The sequence below is a fragment of the Nerophis lumbriciformis genome, linkage group LG09 (genome assembly GCF_033978685.3).
Source record: "Nerophis lumbriciformis linkage group LG09, RoL_Nlum_v2.1, whole genome shotgun sequence".
Taxonomy (NCBI): Eukaryota; Metazoa; Chordata; class Actinopteri; order Syngnathiformes; family Syngnathidae; genus Nerophis; species Nerophis lumbriciformis.
The window spans coordinates 31,865,567-31,886,609 of record NC_084556.2 but is presented as its reverse complement, the minus strand read 5'-3'; the positions used below and the strand labels follow the sequence as shown (position 1 = coordinate 31,886,609).

General features: G+C 40.9%; 1 protein-coding gene across 4 annotated transcripts in view; it reads right to left on the bottom strand.

Moving 5' to 3' along the window:
- Positions 1-21,043, bottom strand: part of p2rx5 (purinergic receptor P2X, ligand-gated ion channel, 5) — a 32,272-nt gene extending 11,229 nt beyond the window's left edge. For 2 of the 4 annotated variants that reach the window (XM_072913827.1, XM_072913829.1), the window contains exons 1-8: positions 20,581-20,912; positions 18,288-18,347; positions 12,083-12,233; positions 11,881-11,952; positions 11,725-11,800; positions 8,084-8,168; positions 7,909-7,989; positions 23-164 (exon numbers count right to left, since the gene is read on the bottom strand). In XM_072913827.1, coding sequence (XP_072769928.1) covers positions 23-164; positions 7,909-7,989; positions 8,084-8,168; positions 11,725-11,800; positions 11,881-11,952; positions 12,083-12,233; positions 18,288-18,347; positions 20,581-20,711 — 798 coding nt within the window. In that variant the 5' untranslated portion in view covers positions 20,712-20,912. Of the gene's footprint in view, positions 1-22; positions 165-7,908; positions 7,990-8,083; positions 8,169-11,724; positions 11,801-11,880; positions 11,953-12,082; positions 12,234-18,287; positions 18,348-20,580; positions 20,913-20,987 lie in introns of those variants that run through there. The other 2 variants (XM_072913828.1, XM_061961951.2) reach the window with 2 other exon arrangements.

Below are 21,043 nucleotides of genomic sequence, written 5' to 3'. Positions count from 1 at the left end.
TTACATTATTGGCGTTGTGTACCTTAGCAGCCATGTCCTGAAAGTCATGTCCGGTCCATTTAACCAGGTCTCCAAGGCGAAAGATGGGACAGTAAGGACGAGTGACAGGATCGTAGGAGCATGTCTTCAAGTAACTGTCATCAGACGTGTCAAGAACGTTGGACCTGGAGAGGTGAAGACAGCCGTCATTACAGGCATGTCATATTTTCATGATTTTTAAGAATGGAACACACACCCACAAACAAGTCCATTTCAGCCTAAACACTGGCGGAACATACAACCCCTGACACCAAAATGTAAATGTAATTGATTAGATCATCATCATCATGGGCAGCACGGTGCAACAGGGGTTACAAAGGTCCTCCATGGCATTTTACACTGTTGCTGTTTAAATGCATTTCAAACATGCATACAGTTACAACATGAGACATTACATATTTAATCATTTTCTGATTTTCTCATTTCAACATGTCTCAGAAGGAGTGGGAAGATGCTTTAATCCTACCCCTTTTCCACTTCATAGCAATTACTAATACCTTTGTCCACTTCCTGTTCTCAATTTGCAACACAATTTAAATCACAGAATAATCAATACTACAGTTCTCATAATAAATATCGTATTTTTCGGACCATAGTGCACACCTTATAATAAGGCGCACTGCCGACTGTCCAGGGCTATTTTTAAACAAAAGGCGCGTGCATCAGATTATAAGGTGCAAAAAAGGGCTCAAATTATGATATATTTTTTTCTACATTTAAAACACTTCCTTGTGGTCTAGTTAACATGTAATAAAGTTGAAGTACCACTAATAGTCACAAACTAGGTGTGGTGAAAATACCCTCTGCATTTGACCCATCCCCTTGACACATACCCTTGTTCCTGGGAGGTGAGGGGAGCAGTGAGCAGCAGCGGTGGCCGCGCTCGGGTATCATTTTGGTGATTTAACCCCCAATGCCAACCCTTAATGCTGAGCAGGGAGGTAATGGGTCCCGTTTTTATAGTCTTTGGTATGACTCGGCCGGGGTTTGAACTCACGACCTACCGATCTCACAGTGGACACTCTAACCACAAGGCCACTGAGCAGGTGTTTGGTGTAATGGTGTTTCTTTGGTCAAAATGTTGCATAGAATATGTTTTACAGCCCATCTTCAAGTCACTTTCTGACCATCTCTTCAGGATGAGCCATTTTGTGGGTGGTCTTATTGATGTGCCTCCACTTCGACTGCGTCTCCTCTCCGTCATCTTTGTTGTACCGTATTTTTTGGACTATAAGTTGCAGTTTTTTTCATAGTTTGGCCGGGGGTGCGACTTATACTCAGGAGCGACTTATGTGTGAAATTATTAACACATTACCGTAAAATATCAAATAATATTATTTAGCTCATTCACGTAAGAGACTAGACGTATAAGATTTCATGGGATTTAGCGATTAGGAGTGACAGATTGTTTGGTAAACGTATAGCATGTTCTATATGTTATAGTTATTTGACTGACTCTTACCATAATATGTTACGTTAACATACCAGGCACGTTCTCAGTTGGTTATTTATGCGTCATATAACGTACACTTATTCAGCCTGTTGTTCACTATTCTTTATTTATTTTAAATTGCCTTTCAAATGTCTATTCTTGGTGTTGGGTTTTATCAAATAAATTTCCCCAAAAAATGCGACTTATCAAAAGTGCGACTGATATACTGTATGTTTTTTTCCTTCTTTATTATGCATTGTCGGCCGGTGCGACTTATACTCTGGAGCGACTTATACTCCGAAAAATACAGTAGTTTTAGCGCTTTCACAGCGAGTCTACTGACAGATATAAGTTAAAACTGTACGGTACTTTATAACAGAAATGGCAACAGAGGATAGAGAAAAAGAAGAAGCCGTGGACTACAGTGGCAAACGCTCCGCAAATTTTCGGGACTTATGCAGATCCCAAATACACAACATCAACAGGTACCAACAGGTAAGAAAAGTTGTTTTTGCATAATATTGCGAAACAAAATGACAGATAATGCGTCTCCTAATTGGTGCCATTTTGGGGATCCTATACACACACCATAGTAATATACGTATTTCGACAACGGTACCCATAATGCTCCGCGGTGCAGCTTCGTAGCTTACCAAAGTTGTACCAAAACATTTTGACAGATTTTGGAGCGCTGTGTGTAATGTTCTATATTCTCAATGAAACATCAAAGCGTTGGCCTTGCTTGCTTACAGGTACTTACTAGCACCATTTATTGAACAGGCTTAAACCTGCAGTCTACATGTATCTCTTATGTGTGACTGCCAGCTACTGGTCACACTTATCAATACACCTTGTCCCACATGAAATTGCTTCAAAGCGGGAACCACAACCAGAATTAATACGAACATTGCGGGCTCAAAGTTATAAGGCACATTGTAATTTTTGAGAAAATGAAAGTATTATAACTGCGCCTTGTAGTCCAAAAAATACGGTAGTTAAAAAAGTTGTGATTCACGTAATGAGATGAATAATGTTATCTAATTTTTAGTAGGGTTCAAAATGTTTATCAGGATTCTTTTGTACTTTGTAAACACATTGAGTTTAAAACAGTTTCTTAAACTGGATCATATTAGTACATTGTTTGATTTCTTTAATAATCTCTTCCATATTTAATTCCACATACTGATATGTTAAACGTTTTAAGTATTGTATGTGCATACAAATGTTTTAAGTTAGATTTTTCCTTATGGTTATCTATCTCCTCTTTGCTTAAGAAGAATTGATGCACACTCGTGGTTGGCACGTTATAGTTTGCTTTGTACATAATTTTAGCTGTTTGCAAATACAGCAAATCTTTGAAGTTCAGTATTGTTAATTCAATAAATAAAGGGTTTGAATGTCCTCTATATCCAACATTATGTGAATTGTACTTTTGTAGTTATTTGATTATGATTTCTAGTTGTAAGATTCCCCATTCAACCTGTCGTCGCCAAACTCACACCTGTCTTTCGGTCAAAGACAGTGGTTTAATAGGTAAATAAACAAGTTAAAATGCATTGTTAAAATTATTTCAAAAGTTATGGTTAAAAGGTTAACGAAGTGAGTGCTCTTCTCGCATATAGAAAATATTTGGCATTTTATTCCCCGAAGAACCACAAGCTAGCGCTAAGGCAAAAAGGAAGTCTGGTGTAACCAGGGCCGGCCCGTGGCATAGGCCGTATAGGCAAATGCTAAGGGCGCCGTCCATCAGGGGGCGCCATGCCAGTGCCACAAATGTTGGAGAAAAAAAAAAAAGAAAGAAAGTTGGTACTATTATTTCTAAATACAAAAAAATAATCCCACGTTAATTAAAATGCAAAGTAAAGCCTATTTAATAGAAATATTATTTGTTACAACATTACGCCCCCCCTCCCCCCTCCCTTCCCGTATCATGACTCTTTTTGGACGTCACCACATCAAAAAATCAACACAAGATGTCAAAACGGCCAAAACTGTCAGGTGCCCAAGGAAGAAAAAAGAGAAAAGAAGAGGAGTAGAAACGAGAAAAGACAGAGGTAGCAGGTAGGTAACGTTAGCCTACATGAAATTATTTGTCTGTTACAGAATGTGATAGTAACCTGGCTTGTTAGCATTAAGCTAATGTTACATGATTCGGCAATTGCTAATCAATAAATAGCTAGTTCTGTTTTAACGTCGGGTTAATATTGTGGAGGGGGCTACATTGTTATGGAAAATAATAATGTAATGTTAGGTAATTACTGTACTCCCACCTTACATTCCTCAGGTATTATCTTTTAAGCAGGTGTTTTTGTTTTCATTGTTATTACCTTCTGGTTAGCTAATGTTTGCCCTGCAGGTAATAGTCACTTGTCCACCCCTTTATATATTAGGTATAGTTGTAAGTAAAAAAAAAAGGTCAAAGATAAAGCTATTCGGTTTCTTGTGAAGGGGGGGGCGCCACCTAAAATCTTGCCTAGGGCGCCAGATTGGTTAGGGCCGGGCCTGGGTGTAACCCATATGGAAATATAGGGTCACGAATATATTCCCCTATTATTAATTTCTGATCTATGGTGTGCCAAAGTCACTATTGTCACTTAAAAAATGTTAAAATTGATTTGTCAAAGTCATGTTGTCACTACAGGTTTAAATTAATGATGCATGCACGCAGCACGTTATTCACATGTTGGCCAGTAGAGGTCGCATGCACCTTTGTCATTCCCGGCATTCCTTCACTGAACGTCACAGTGAAGGCACGAGTCATATCGTTGTGTTGCAAAGACAAGGTTTATACGTTAAAATACTTGTCAATTCTCAAACCGAGTGTTGGAAAAGCAGCATAAGATAGCCTGGTCCCAGTGGGAGCTGGATTGCTGTGTTTTGTGCTGCTGAGAACTCCAGTAAGTGTTACTTTGTAAATGAGGCCTACAGAATATAACTGTTAGCTGTTAGCCTAGCATCCTGTTAGTGCTAAAGAGGGGAGTCTGATAACAAGACACAGAGTTAAGATGTACAAAACCAATTGGAGTAATATGATGTATTTAAAGAATGCCTTGTGACATGTTAGCATGTTGCAGTTGGATAACTTTATTGTATTTTCGTTTTGTGTAAAAGAGATGTATATTTAATGTTACTGTGTTCAGCCTTAGCAGTGAGCAGAGAAGCTGCATTCATTCCAATGCTGCTAAAAGCACCCTTGTCATGCTGCTTAAAGGGGAACTGTTGATACATTTCATTTATTAAATTGATACAGTTAAAATGATAATCATTATAATACATGATGACCAAAATGTGATTTCAGTTAAATAATCATTTATTTTATTTTGTGATGGTTTAAAAAGTGATAATTCACAGTTCATAATTTAAAGATAAAAAGGTAAAAATCCTTAAATGGATGTAACTCATTTCATTCATTGAAGTCTTAAGTAAAAGGTGAAGCTACTATAGTTTTCATGATTTGATGCTGCTATTAAAGTCTTACAGACTTATATGGAGTACAGTGTGAACCGACCAGTATTCATATGTCCATGACTAAATGGTTAAAATGAGTAACTGTGTTTAGTGATTTAAAATTGAAGTTAATATGGTACCATATGGAAGAGAACTAAGAGTAAAAAGAGTATTCTAACTAATTACATTCTGTACTGCTATGTGCAGATTGTTTTTTTTTGTATGATCCTGAAGTCTGGTTCCAAGCTGGACTTGAGTTATGATGGCGAGCCAGTCCCAGTGAGTGAGAGTCTGCGGAGAGGGAGCGTTTGGATGTGGTGTGGCCAGCTGCATTGGTCTCCACACTCTGCAGTGATCTATAACTGAACTGATCCACCATCAGAGTCGCAAGTATCGAACCGAATCAGTATGGAATAACGGATTACAATTGAACTAAGGATTCCCAACCAAGGAATATAAACAGTGTTCAATTCAATACTACCCGGGTAGATTGTATTTTTTGAAAGGACAATTTAAAAAGGACATTTCTTCTATTTTGCTACTTTTGAATTTTGCAACAGAGCTCTATTTTTATTTTATTTTGGGGGGTATTTTCAATTTAAAAAGCACACTGTTCATGTGTTATCGTTTATTATTGTGCAATAAATTTGCCAGCAGTTGTTCTGTGGTCCACTAAGTACGTAACGTCTCATTGCGAGTCTCTCAATTATACAGCCAAGAACCTAGCAATCTTAATTGTTGTACTAACCTGCTATTCTACAGTAGGGGTGCTACACTGGCAAAACTCATCCAGCTGTGTGTGCTCTAAACGTTTGAGTCTTGGGAAATGTTTGTCTTGGCTACAAAGCACTTAAGTAGAGGTCACAAATGTTCCTGAAATGTTACTTTGAATAGGTTTCTGTTCAATTAGCAGATAGCATGCAGGAAAATCCCTACATGTAATTTATCATGGCACACCCTCCACGGCAAGATAAATGCCGCCACACCTTCAGAATAAGTTTTCTTTTTTTTTTTAAATAAAAACTTCTTTTTTTTATATGAAAACAAATGTGAGTAATATATTGTATGAATGGATATACTGTATATAATCTATTATTTACATATTATTGGCCATAATAAGTTTGAAAAATATCTCAAATATCATAAAAAAATGTGCATCTGAATCACCCGTCAGGAGCGCTGCAGTTGGTCACGCACCTAAACAAAGATGACAAGTAACTAAACAGAGAGAGTTGAGGATAAATGTATTTAAAGTTAATGAATGCATTTCTTGTTCAAGCTTGTGAAAACTACACTAATTCTCTTACTACCGACAATAACGTCTAACTTTTAGTGGCGTGTCTAGGGGGTGGCCTGACATCACGCCTGCCACTCCTAGAATCCGATGGGCTACCCCAGGTGCCACCCCACTCAAAGGCATTTTGAAGCATACGAACATAGCGGAGTAAAACAACGGCCGGTATTGTGTCCGTACATATCCTGCGGATGGCGGTAGTGTGCTTAATCCAGTAATGTGAAGAGCTGTGTGGAGGCTTCGAGGCGTGTGTCGAGTAATATGGGGGCAAATCCGCAAAGCGTATATCGAGGCTTGTTTCTTTACGTTTAGTTCTGCTCTCAAACACTACTAATATAGTAGAGGATAAACTGGATTGCATCACTGAACGTTTCTCAAACAAATCAAATGTTCACACAAACATTTTACAAAGTGATCGCTGTAGACACAAGAAAGGTACAATTGTATTCCACAAAATGATAAAAAATTATATTTTTAAGAGCAATTTCCGTCTACACACTTACGTTTTTCCCTGACTTTATTACCTTTATGAAACACTTCTTTCGAAACTCTATGAAAGCTCTTCTCTATCTCTCAAAATTCGAAAAACTAAATTCTCTGGTCTGATGAGACAAAGATTGAACTCTTTGGCGTGAATGCCAGGCATCATGTTTGAAGGACACCAGGCACGGCTCATCACCAGGCCAATACCATCCCTACAGTGAGGCATGGTGGTGGCAGAATCATGCTTTGGGGATGTTTTTCAGCGGCAGGAACTAGGACAGTAGTCAGGATAGAGGGAAAGATGAATACAGCAATGTGCAGAGACATCCTGAATGAAACCCAACATTTCCCATCCAACCTTTTGGAGCTTGAGAGGTGCTGCAAAGACGAATGGGCTAAATTGCCCAAAGACAGGTGTGCCAAAAAGGCTGTAAGTGCTGCCAAAGGTGCATCAACAAAGTATTGAGCAAATTCTGTGAATACGTATGTACATGTGTTATTTTTATTTTTAATTAATTTGCAGAAAATTCTAAAAAAAAAAAAAACATTTTCACATTGCCATTATAAGAAATTGTGTGTAGAATTTTGAGGACAAAAATTAATTATTACATTTTGGAATAAGGCTGTAACATAACAATGTGGGAAAAGTGAAGTGCAAATACTTTCCGGGTGCAGTGTATGTATCATGTGAATAACAGTATGCAGCTAAATGCCATGCCAATCGAAAAAGCTTTTACAGCGCACACGCACATCAGCGGTAACGTATGGGGTGTCATATAGCTGCAACCATACCATTAGCATGCCAAACTCTCATTTTAAACACGTGGGAAAAGTGTTGAATTTCCAGTACCAATTAAGCACATCCCTTTGAGATATGAAAGCAGTTAAGAAACTGACAGAAGATGCTGAATTTCAATGAGATCTTGTGGTGCATAATTACAATAACTGCTGTCATGTAAGTGCAATCTTTCAGCGCTTGAAAGCGGAGCTCGGGGGAGCCCCTCTCATGTACCACCTGTCCAGAGTTAGGGTGTCAAGGACAGCTCAGATGACCGTTAGAATAGTGTTTGTATTAATAGAAGGCTTTCTCCCCCCGAAGCTATTTAAAGCGTTCATGGGGAGACATATATGTCCCAGCTCACTCGCTCATCTGGGTGATGACGGCTTGAGACCAGAGGCACGCCTCCCATCAGCACCTCACACCCACACTTACTTGGAGAACTCAAACTTAGGGAACCTGATGAAATTCTTGATATAAATGGTGAAGTTTTCAGCGTCTCTCAGTAAAGGCTCTCTGGGAAGGAGAAGAAGGGCGTTTGTATGTATGAGAGGAATGGCAACGTGTGAAAATCTCAGACCGAACAAATCCTCCCACTACTTTTACTCACATGGGTCTCTTGCGGTATTCTACGGGACACCAGGTGTAGATCTCACACGTCCCGGTGCTGTTTACACACAAGCCAGTTTTAATTCCTGATGAAGAGAGGGGAAACATTCTTGATGCGAAACGCAGACATGTTACAAATATTCACTTCTGTATATGTTTTGGGCTGGAAAGACCCCTCACATTTCAGCAACTGTATTCTATAGAGCAGGAGCCTTTAACGTTTTCCAGGCCAGGGACCCCCAAACTGATCCAGAGAATGTGCAGGGACCCCCTACTAAAATTGTGATTGTGTTTTAAAGAAAGTTACCTTATGATTGTGCAATACTAATTGCTAGCTGACAACTAGCGCAGTATTTGCTTGCTGGCAACTAGCACCCTTATCATTAGCTAGCAACTGGCATGCTAATCATAATCACTAGCTGACAAATAGCACACTAATTACTAGCTGGCAACTAGCACCCTAATCACTAGCTGGCAACTGGTGAGCTAATTGCTGGCTGGGAACACGGCTTAATCATTAGCTGGCAACTGATGTGCTAATCCCGAGTTGACAACTAGCGCACTAATCGCTAGCTGGCAGCTAGCACCCTTATCATTAGCTGGCAACTGGCACGCTAATCGCAATTTGACAACTAGCACAGTAATCGCTAGCTAGCAACTAGCACCCTAATCACAAGCTGGCAACTGGTGCGCTAAATGCTGGCTAGGAACTAGCACCTTAATCATTACCCCGGAAATGGCGCGCTAATTATTGGTTGACAAGTCATTCCCTCCCTGCTTGGCACTCAGCATCAAGGGTTGGAATTGGGGGTTAAATCACCAAAAATGATTCCCGGTCGCAGCCACCGCTGCTGCTCTAAACTCCCCTCACCTCCCAGGGGGTGAACAAGGGGATGGGTCAAATACAGAGAATAATTTTGTTGCAATATTAGGTAATATTAAAGGGGTGTCATACTTGTTTGCATTGAAGGCTAAATCACAGTTATGGCTACCTTCCGAGAGCCACTTCTAACAGTGAATAATACATATATGAATATAATATGTGTGTATATATGAGAATTCACTTCATGATATTATTACACAGTTGCCTTTGCTTTGATTTTTTTATTATTATTATTATTATGTACACTGTATGTACTAGAGATGCGCGGTTTGCGGGCACAACCGCGGAGTCCGCGGATTATCCGCGAATCGGGCGGATGAAATTTTAAAAAATTTGATTTTATCAGCGGGTCGGGTCGGGTCGGGTCGGGCGATTGAAATTAAAAAAAATTAGATTTTAAATAGATTCAGGCGGGTGGCAGTTAAACCAATTCGGAAATATGATGTAGCGGCTAGCTACGGGGTGTTAGCCAATGGCTTTGGCTGGGGGGCGGGACTTCCGGGCAAGTTAGGGAAGTGACGTTGTTGACAGGAAGTGTTTGTTCGAGTTTTGCCGGGAAAGAGGGGAGACGCACATTGGAGATGTTGTGTGGTTACATTGCATCTTATTACAATAAATACGAGACAAACGAATAAGTCTATGAGCCCACGTTCCTGGGAACATTACAATATATACATAGTTAAATGTTGTTACCCACATACGAAAAACGAGCAGGCACCTGCTGCATATGCCACAACAGAAGAAAAAAAAAAAAAGAGATGGACACTTTTACGGAGCGGAGAAGGCCCCCGACGCCTCGCCGGGGTCCGGGACCGAGGCCCCTTCCCCCGAGAGGGCCCCACCGGGAGCCGTAGCTGAGGCGATCCGCGAGAAGGGCCCGACGCACGTCCAGGGTCACCACCGCGCCCACCGCACCGACACCCCGCCTCGTCCGCCTTCGCCGCGGCCGGCGTCACGCGCAGCAGGTAAGCAGCTTACCTGCCCGCCACCCCCGTGGCCGGGGGCGCGTAACAGGGGTCACTCCGCGCGCAGTGCGCTCACGAAAGGGGTGGGGCTCACCCTGGTTGATATAGACAGCAGCTAGGACGGTGGCCATGGAAGTTGGAACCCGCTAAGGAGTGTGTAACAACCCACCTGCCGAATCAACTAGCCCTGAAAATGGATGGCGCTGGAGCGTCGGGCCCATATACCCGGCCGTCGCCGGCAGCGAGACGCGCTTGGAGGTGCGCTCAGCGCGGCTCCCATATGATTGCGCACTGGTGTGCGTCTGGGTCGTGACAGCGTGGCACGCGAATGTCTGTGCTGCGTTGGATCAGTCTCCTTTCTTTAACAGGCAAAAGCTTTATAACCTCACTAATGCCTTGCATCGTCTATATTAGATATATAACAACGGGCGGGTGCAGTTCTGATCAAATGTTAGATCGGGTGGATTGCGGATGGTTGACGACTTTCTGATGCGGTTGCGGATGAAATAATTGCCTATCCGCGCATCTCTAGTATGTACACAGATTTTACGGTAAAAATGACAACTGAGCTGCCAGTTTTTACCCTAAAATTTAAGGTGTTTTTTTTACTGGAAATTGAAAAAAATGGTTCCACTGCTTTTTATGGTAAAGTTCTGGCAACTGAGCTGCCAGTTTTTGCCCGTAAAACCTATTGTCATATTTACAGTGTACACTTTGATGGATAACTTGCTCTAAAATCACAAGCAGACATTTAAGTATTTATTATTATTTTGACAAAAAAGTGTTTGGAATGTATAACATCATAATATTTGTTACATTATTAGATAATATTAATGTCATGATCCCACATCAGTTTGGATATTATTATTAGCTTCTTATCTTTTGTATAAATTTCATGACCAGAGTCTTTATTTTTGTTTCTACTTCCTGTCTGCCTTTGTTTCCCCAGACATCTTGCTTCTGGGAAACAAATATTTGGGCGGTATAGCTCGGTTGGTAGAGCGGCCGTGCCAGCAACTTGAGGGTTTTAGGTTCGATCCCCGCCACCACCATCCTAGTCACTGCCGTTGTGTCCTTGGGCAAGACACTTTACCCACCTGCTCCCAGTGCCACCCACACTGGTTTAAATGTAACTTAGATATTGGGTTTCACTATGTAAAGTGCTTTGAATCACTAGAGAAAAGCGCTAAATAAATATAATTCACTTTACTTCACTTCTGTCTTGAGCACTCGCCCCTAGTTTGCAATTAGGATTGTCACGTGCTGGCAATCCCTAAGAAGAAAAATAAAGCTTCTTATGCCAGCCCAGAGGAGAGGACGGTGCTGGATCAATTTGTTTTGTTTGCTCACTATCTTTGTCGTTAAATACATTTTTACTTGCACTTCACCTGCCGCCTATGCAACCTTGGGTACGGGGACCAACACAGAACATATCAATTAAAGTTTAAAAGGCTTGTAATTTCATATTTTTCATGTACATGTATTTTTCTCTTACTAAATGTTTTAGAATGAATACATTTAGTACAAAAAGATGAAGTAGTTTGATGCCTATTGTTTTTCAGCTTTCGCGGGCCATATAAAATGAAGTGGCAGGCCAGATCTGAGTTGGACACTTACCACCAAAGTGCAACCCCCTAATATGCACCTTCCTAAGAAATGTACTGTATATATAATATACATACAGTACATATTGACTTCCAGTTCCACAAAATGTAGTTTTTGTTAGTTCCAATTGTGTGATATTACATATGAAATAAATGAATATTTTGAGGGTATAATATAATTACTCCTCACCATGACCAGCTATAACGGTCTCCCCCTCGATGCAGTCATCATCACTAAGACATCGCCCATTCGGCACCTTGTAATTCTGCAACAGCAACATTATGATGTATTATGATTACTATCTACTCTAATAAATACGATGTGAGCTCTCCTGTGTGCACTCACCTCAGCACAGAAGCCCAGCCTCTGATTTGGGGTCTCGACGTAATTTGTCACAACAAAGAAAACCTGCTCGCCCTACGCAACAAAATTAGCATTCAGAAGCAAAAGGTTAAATGAATTACACTTTGGAGACAATCAATATTAATCTATTTAGTCTGCTGCTGAGGCCTCCACCAAGGCATATTAACTTGACAAGAGAACACACATTTGGTGGAATGACATAATCTTCGGCACTCCACAGGTGAGGTCCACTCTCAGAGCTGTTGGTCAGTGTGACACCTTTGAGCTTGGTGATGACGGATGACTGGATAGCCTCTTCCTTCTCTTGGTAGCCCTTCTTCATCACAAACACCCACCTGAACCACAAAACAATGATTTAACGCCAACAAGCCTCTTTATTTGTGTAGTGGCTGGCTGACATAAATCTGGCTTGGTGAGTGGACACTTGTGTTGGCACACATTGTATGCACACTCTCGCCACTTCATTACGTAAAGCTGGAGAACTGAATAATAGCTTTGTTTTCGTACATCACACTTTGTATAATTCGGTTTTTACCAAAATTTTGCTCCACGATTTTGTCTCAATTATTGTATGGCCAAACCATACGCGTAGTAAACGAATCCGTTTGTTTGCGTATCATTCAATTGACTCCCTAAACCAAAGGTGTCACACTCATTTGGGCCATCACATCAATTTATGTGGCCCAGCTTTCATAATAAATGTATTCCTTCTTGCCATTTTGACAGAGCAATTCTATCTATTGCATGAAATTGCATATCTTTAATATCATCTACCCAGACGCCTAACCCATTCAGACCTGGACTAATAGTCAGTTATTTTTTTAAAGTACCAGTAGAATGGAAAAACAAGTTGCCTCTATATTAAAACTATTATCATATATGTCTGATTTATGACACCGAAAGACTCCCAAAGTTTGCGAGTAAATAGATCTGATCAAAGTAGTATCAATCTCACTGACATTCTCGAGCTATGTTGGGAGATAATGAGATAGCCAGTCACGTGATGGCATGACATAGAGGTAGGAACCACAGATCCTTTCATCACCAACAACAATGCAAATCATGCAAACTTTGTAGGAGCAAATAACAACTACTTTCAGACAAATGTTGGTCCAGAACCTTAGATTTTTTTATCCTGTATATAGGGAGTGTCGGCTACAAGTTTTAAAAGCTCTGCTAAACAGACCCAGCTTTAGTGAAACACTAATCATCATGTAGCAATATTGCTAAGTGCTTAACAACAAATACAAACTACAAACATAATAAAACAATTGCTTACTGTACGATGTCTGCTCTCACTGTGATGACGATTAATAGGATGTCCATATCTTAATCATAATCCACACAAAGGGTTTAAAAAAAGTTGCTGCTGAGTCTGACACTGTCTTCTTTTGTAGTGTGTTTGTCTCCATCTCTTGGTTTGAATTGAATGTCACAGAGGAAAAACTTTGAGATTCAAAGCTAAATCCTCCTATTATCCAGATGAGAGGCATGATTTATATTCTAAATCAGGGGTGACAAACTCATTTCAGATCAGGGGCCACATCGAGGAAAATCTATTCCCACGTGGGACGGACTGATAAAATCATGGCATAATAACAGTGACGTGCGGTGAGGTTGATGGCTGGTGAGGCACTGACTTCATCACAGTCAGATTTACAAACATATGAATCCTACAGAGTATCTTATTCACCATTTGATTGGCAGCAGTTAACGGGTTATGTTCAAAAGCTCATACCAGCATTCTTCCCTGCTTGGCACTCAGCATCAAGGGTTGGAATTGGGGGTTAAATCACCAAAAATTATTCCCGGGCGCGGCGCCGCTGCTGCCCACTGCTCCCCTCACCTCCCAGGGGGTGATCAAGGGTGATGGGTCAAATGCAGAGGACAAATTTCACCACACCTTGTGTGTGTGCGACAAACATTGGTACTTTAACTAAACTTTAACTTTACGCATACAAACTGTAGCACACAAAAAAGCACATTTAATTAAAAAAACGTTATTATGGTCTTACCTTTACTTATAAGTGCGGGAACAGTGGTGTCCGTGTTGGAGGAGTTGTGAATGAATGAAATATGAAATCCGTGCTGCAGTCTGCAGGTGTACCTAATGTTGTGTCCCTGCAGTCGTTCACGGCTCCTCCGGCGCGAGCGTTGTTGTTTTTGCACTTTTTGGCTTCTTGTTAAGTGACTTTTTTTGGATGGATTCGGTCTTGCACGTGGAGGGTTTGGGTGTGGGCTTTGGTTGGTGTGGCGCTCCCGTCGGGGGGTGCATTCTGCAGTGGGTGTGCATTAACCGGCACCAGGAGGCAGGTTTACTGCGAGCCTCACACAGTGCGTCTTCGCAGCAGTTTTATGATTGCTCAGCACAAGAAATACTTTACACACATACAGTTGTTGACAAAATACACTATAGTTCATATAGCAATACGGTCTCACTGCACAGCAGGCCAGCAGTTAGCCGAGTCCGCAATCCATGTTGAGGCAAAACTGAGTGACGTGCCTCAACTGGCTGCTGATCACCGCACCTTCTCTTCTCAGTACTTGAACGGCAAATGTGAAAATTCAGCGATTTTGAATAAAAATAATCTAAAACTGGTGAAGTTAAATGGAAAATAACTTTATAGTATAATCACTGAATACATATAACAATTTAATTAATTGTTTTTCTTTTTACATTTTTTTTTCTTTCCATGACCTCCAGTGACCGCACGTCACTGCATAATAACTAAAAAATAAAGACAACTTCAAAATCGTTTTCTTTGTCTTACTTTGGCCAAAAATAGAAAAAGCACATTCTAAAAATGTACACATTACAAATAATCCTCTTGGCAAAACACTTAAAGTTGGTGCAGTTTCAAAACATTATGAAAAACACAATGAACTTAGACTGTCTCAGTGTATTTACAAAGCCATTAAACTTTAAGCACTTGCTATTTAGCATTCTCATGTTGGCAATTCATTATTAAAGACGCGTTTGGAAAAGCAACCTCGTGTTTCCTCAAACCGCCACATTGGTGACTTCCACAACTGCCACAACACATTAATGTATCATCACTGAAATATTACAATTATAATGTAATCAGAACAATTGTCAAAATGGCACCAAAATTGCAGAATTAAAGGTAACATAACTACAAACTTAACCAATGTAAACATGGTAGATTTTAGCATAAAATAAAATGAACAAACAACAAATGTAGAAACACCCATTTTTACAATAGAGTTCATGGTGCGCATCGCACCATTAACCAATTGCGAGCACTGCATGGATACCGCCCGATTGCAGCTGAGATAGGCTCCAGCCCCCCCTGCAGCCCCGAAAGGGACAAGCGGTAGAAAATGGATGGATGGATGGATGGAACTCTAACTACAAGGATGATGGTAATGTTGACTTAAGTCAGTGCTTCTCAAATATTTTCTGTCACGCCCCCCCTCGTAAGAAGAAAATATTTCGCACCCCCCCACTCTCCACCGTGACTATAAATAGTATAATTTGTCTCTAAAATTGTTCTAACTATACCTCTGAAAAACATTGTAAGCTTATTAACATTAAAGGAAACAACACCCCTGTCTTTCCTCGTCTCCCACCATGATTACAGTGAAGCCAAGAGCTACATACGCTTCATCATATTCTGGTACGGCAAAAAAAAGTATGTTCACCACCCCACTATTTATGAAGGACTGACTTAAGTCTTAGCATCTTATCGTTTCGTTGTTTTATCTGTCGAGTGGATAATTTACAATGAAAACAGGTATTGTGCGTAGCTACAGCATTACTCCAGTCACAAATGGAGCAGCTGATTGCTTGCACCTGCGCTGATTGGAGTAGCGGCAGCCAATTCACATAGCGCTTAAAGTCAGCTGACACGTCATCTTAAAACACTGTCATGTGTGACGTGGGTTACACTTGAATTGCTTGTGCAAAATCCACTGGACATATATAGAACAGCAGTTTCTTTCATTAAAAAATTGCATCTCATTTTAAAACTTAGCAAACTCATTTTCCACGGGCCAAAAATGAGTGATATCCACAGAAATAAGAAGGATAATGCAGAGAGAGGACAGATCCGAGTGAGCATTAGAAAGGGGGAAAAAAGCAATATGTCCCCACTTGTTACTTCTGCCCTCCCTTGCCCTGGTCACCGGCCGTGGAATAATGAACACACAAGAACAGGAAAGTGGATCAGTGCTCATTTATGCTCATTCTTTCCCCTGGAAGCACAAAACTAGTTTGTCTTATCTTCAGAGTCGGTGGCTCTCATAAAACATGCCAATGTGAAATGCCATTGCTTTTTTTAATTGAGGTTTATTAATTTATCATTTATATTATTAATATAATTATTATGGTTTATATTAATGTATTAATTAGCTGTTGCTATGCACCAGGAGATTGTTGCTACAGTCCAGGCAGGAAGAATGCTATAAGATTCAAGCTGTATCGCAGGACGAACAAGGAAGCTCGGGAGAAAGTTACCGACCGCAACATCAACTGGTCAGAATTATGGAAAATTACACAGTTTCCTAATTCGGTCAACCTATGCCACCACTGCCCTCGCAACCTCCACCAGTGGCTTGGGAACGAGGAATGTTGTCACCTTTGCAATACTCGAAACGCAAGTCTCCAGCACATCATGTCAGTCTGTAAGATCGCACACTCTCAGGGGCGCTACAGATGGCGCCGCGACCAGATCCTGAGAAAACTATCCAAAGTCACCACCAGTAAAGAACCACATCAACCTTGTCGTGGAAGGCGGGGAATGGTAGATACAACAGATCGAGGGTGGACCTCGGCAGACAACTTTGCTTTCCTACAGAGATTACCACTACATCTCTTCGTCTCGACATTGTTGTTTGGTCCACTAAAGCAAAGTCGGTGCATCTAATCAAATTGACAATTCCACAGGAGGAAGAGATTGAGGCTGCATTTGTTACTCACATTAAAAATACTAAAATGTCTAGCACCATCTTATCTCGATGATTGTATAGTACCCTACGTTCCGTCCAGAAATCTACATTCCAAGAACCCCAGTTTATTCGTAATTCCCAGAGGCCAAAAAAAGTCTGCATGTTCTAGAGTGTTTTCCATTCTGGCTCCAGTACTCTGGAATGCCCTACCAGCAACAGTTAAAGATGCCACCAATTTAAGTTCCACCTTGAAACTTATCCATATACTGTAGCCTTTAAATAGATTCTGTTTAAGACCAAATGACCTGCTGCTTCTCTTTTTTAGCCTCCTCTCCTGCATGGAGATGTTACCAGGTGGCCACGGATAATCCCTGGAGAGTTACCAGTCTGAAAGAAGACACTAGCTGTTCTAAGTCATGACCTGGGGTATACCACTACTCTGTGACGTAGATGAGGACCTCCTTCCTAATGGACTAGACTCTCACATTTACATGAATAATGCAATAACCGTACCCACTTGGCATTCATTGCAGGAATCCCCACATCTGCGGCCCCTTCCTAAGGTTTCTGCTTTTTCCCATTTTGGGTTTTGAGTTATTTCCTGCCTGCATGTGGGTTTCAGATCAGCGGATATTTCGGGTTTTGTGCAGCCCTTTGAGGCACTTGTGATTAAGGGCTATATAAATAAATAACTAATATAAATAAATACAATATATAACTTTGATTAATTGATTAATTGATTTGAGTGCAAAAAGGCCAAATACGGAGAGTTGGCTGCCGAGTGCAGAGAGGCTCGCTGGAAGACTACCCAGTTGAAGTTGGATGCGGAAATGTTGTAAGAATGTCAACCACACATCTCCTGAGGGACACAGGAGTGACCGGAGGGAAGATGAAGAGGGCAGTAAAGGAATTGCAGAGGAGGCAGAAAAAAACAACTTTTGGCTTTGATGAGGAGAAAGGACAAGTGCAGGGGAAAGAACACCTAACAGCAAAAGAGCCACATGGGACAACATCTAGCAGCTGCAGGGAGTGACTGGGAGACGTCACAACTGTGCATTTATAAGGTTGTGCTGTCACAGAGACAGCATGCCGATGTGTATGACCATTTTCGTGTGCTTTAAATTTTTCGAATGCTTTTTCCCAATTTGTAAATCCAGAAGTAATAAAGGTGCATGGCCTCTGATTTTACAGACAATAGTCTGAGTTTGTCCTGGGTAATTGCTTTGCAATAAAAACACAAAACTCCCTTCTGTACTGCATCATAATGAACCCAAGGAAAGTCCTTGTACCACTTTTCTTGAAAACTTCCAAGTTTTGTTAGACAGAACTTGAGTGTCCATGAATTTTTGGTGTGGCAAAAGTCACAATGTCACACAACACCACTCAACTGCACTTACTACAAGCAAGCAACACCGTTTTCCACTTTTTTGTGAACTCTTGTTAAATATCCACTGTTATGTTATGCTACTATACTTTTTTACCTGTCAGTTTGCTCCTGTCTCTCCTTCACTTTGACTCCCTGCCTCAAGCCTGTGAGGTTTCTGCATGGCATTAACATATTTACAACAGACAACATTAGTAATGTACTGTATCAGCATTTAACTTATAAACATAACCCAAACCGTAGAATAATGTACACATGATTCAATATTTGTCATATTAAATTAAATGTATCTTAATAAATCTAGTTGACATCAGGCATCAGCTGTTCTCCTTTCTTATTATAATCAATAATATGATTTTGAAATATATCCTTACACCCTGAAACGCCACCTGACACCCTCAATCCCTGACTTATTTTAGTTATTTTCTTGTTAAAATAAACGGTTTAAAAAGTGATAACAGGCTGAGCTTCCTCAGTTTGTCCACCTTTCATTAAGTTACATGCCTCAATACTCTATGTACTACCATTCTACTGATAAGACATAATAACTGCACATCAGATCTAATATAATTTTATACATACAAATGGTCGAATATAATTACCGGTAGGTGCTGTCTTTGTCTTGTACTGTGTAACCATTACTCACAGTAACATTATTCTGTTTAAAATAACAGAGTAAGTCCTGCTGCTGTTTCATTATTTTTTAGTGGTGAAATGTTGCTATCTGGAAGGGGATGACTAAACAATCATTTGAAAATAATAATAATAATAATAAATTAAACACTTTTTGGTGTAGAACAACCTGAATGCCATGTGGCATTCACACAACTAGTATTTACGTCACTTGGGAAAACTGACGAAGTTAGCAGAATTAAGATGACTTAACTCAAAAAACATTGTTTCTAAATATGAGTGTAAACAAACAGCAAGGCGTTATAAACAAGCAATATTTATGGCAACATTATCAGCAGACCGTCTGATTGCTAGTGTCGTCCTCTCAGCCTGCACTCTGTCTTTCTCTCGCTCCCCCTGCACTCAGAGCTGATGAAGGTTGATGATGAATAAATTGTTGTCACAATGTAAAAATGATTTGTTACCTGTGGTAACGCCACCATGATACAACATTTGTATAATAATCCTTGAACAAAGTAACAGTGAAGCTCAATGTTAAATAAATTAAATAAAAGATCTTCTTTCCACTCCCTTTCAGGCAGAATTGGATCGTAATGTTTACATACTGTGCAGTCCTTTTTGCACTACATGACCTAATATTATTATATGCTGTCTGCCTTGTACTTTTTATGTGTCATTGTCTGAGATAAATGAAAAAAAAGAAAGAATGAATGAAGTCACATGACGCGGTGTTGCGCCCTAAAAATAAAAGCCTGTATACGTCCGCTGTACATTTTTTAGGTGGGCTTCTTTCCTCAATATTGGGTAAAACATGTCCTCCCGTGTGTCCCGGTTCCTACGCCCCTGGTTCTCAATACAAACCTAGGGGTGTCAAATTTTGACCTGCATTTTTCTGGTTTGTGTTTTTTATTAAGGAGGGTGTCCCGGACGCTTACATGAGGAAATGTTCTGAATCTCGATCCATCTAAATTTTAGTTGAGGACCCCTGATCTAGGGCAGCACGGTGGAACAGGGGTTATGTTAGTGCAATACGAAGGTCCTAGGTTCAATCCCCAGGTTCGGGGTCTTTCTGTGTGGAGTTTGCATGTTCTCCCCGTGACGGCGTGGGTTCCCTCCGGGTACTCCGGCTTCCTCCCACCTCCAAAGACATGCACCTGGGGATAGGTTGATTGGCAACACTAAATTGGCCCTAGTGCGTGAATGTGAGTGTGAATGTTGTCTGTCTATCTGTGTTGGCCCTGTGATGAGGTGGCGACTTGTCCCGCCTTCCGCCCAAATGCACACCCCGCAACTCCGAAAGGGACAAGCGGTAGGAAATGGATGGATGGATGGACCCCTGATCTATATCACCATACATGCTGAGCTACAAACAAAACATCCACATTTTAGCTTTGTATATAGAAGACAAATCTTTTTCATATATGATATATCTCATTTATAATAAATCTAAATTATTTTTACAATAAAGTAAAAAAGGGACATGTGCCTAAATGGCCCCCGGGCGCGCTTCCCGAATGCCTCCTGTCACCTGCTCCACTTTCATTATGTCTCTGGTGTGACGTCACAAAACATGGGTTCTTTACTCTCACTTTAGGAAGTTAAAAGTCGTAATAAAGAACAAAAAAGGACACAATTGCTCTGCCGCTCTAACCAAGCAAACCCGCCTAATGGGCAACTATTTTTAACTTGCTGAATCACTTTGTGCAAGGTTACGTAGCGCAAACGGCTAAAAAAAAACGACATGGAGTGCAGCTCACCCGATGATGTATCCCAGCACCGCCAGCTGGTAGATTCGAAACAATATCCCGATCTTCCTGTTCTCTGCGATCACGTACTTCTCCGTCTTGTAGTTGAGGAGAGAAACGAAGAATGTGCCCCAGCCAGCCATGTTGTCAGCGGAGTGTCCCCTGCTCAGCTGGTCCTCTCGTCAGGACCACTCAGTCAGTCCGCATGCTCCTCAAACATGCCTGAAAGCAACGTCAACATGTGTTCACTTCCATCTAACTCAAACTGGACATGGGTGAACTTTATAAAGTTTCTATTGGAAGGGAGATACAAGCAGGGCCGTGTGTGTGTGTGTATGTGTGTGTGTGTGTGTGTGTGTGTGTGTGTGTGTGTGTGTGTGTGTGTGTGTGTGTGTGTGTGTGTGTGTGTGTGTTTCTACCCTTCTGGAGACATCAACAAGGAAAAGTACCGTCCATGTGAGGACCAGTGAACAAG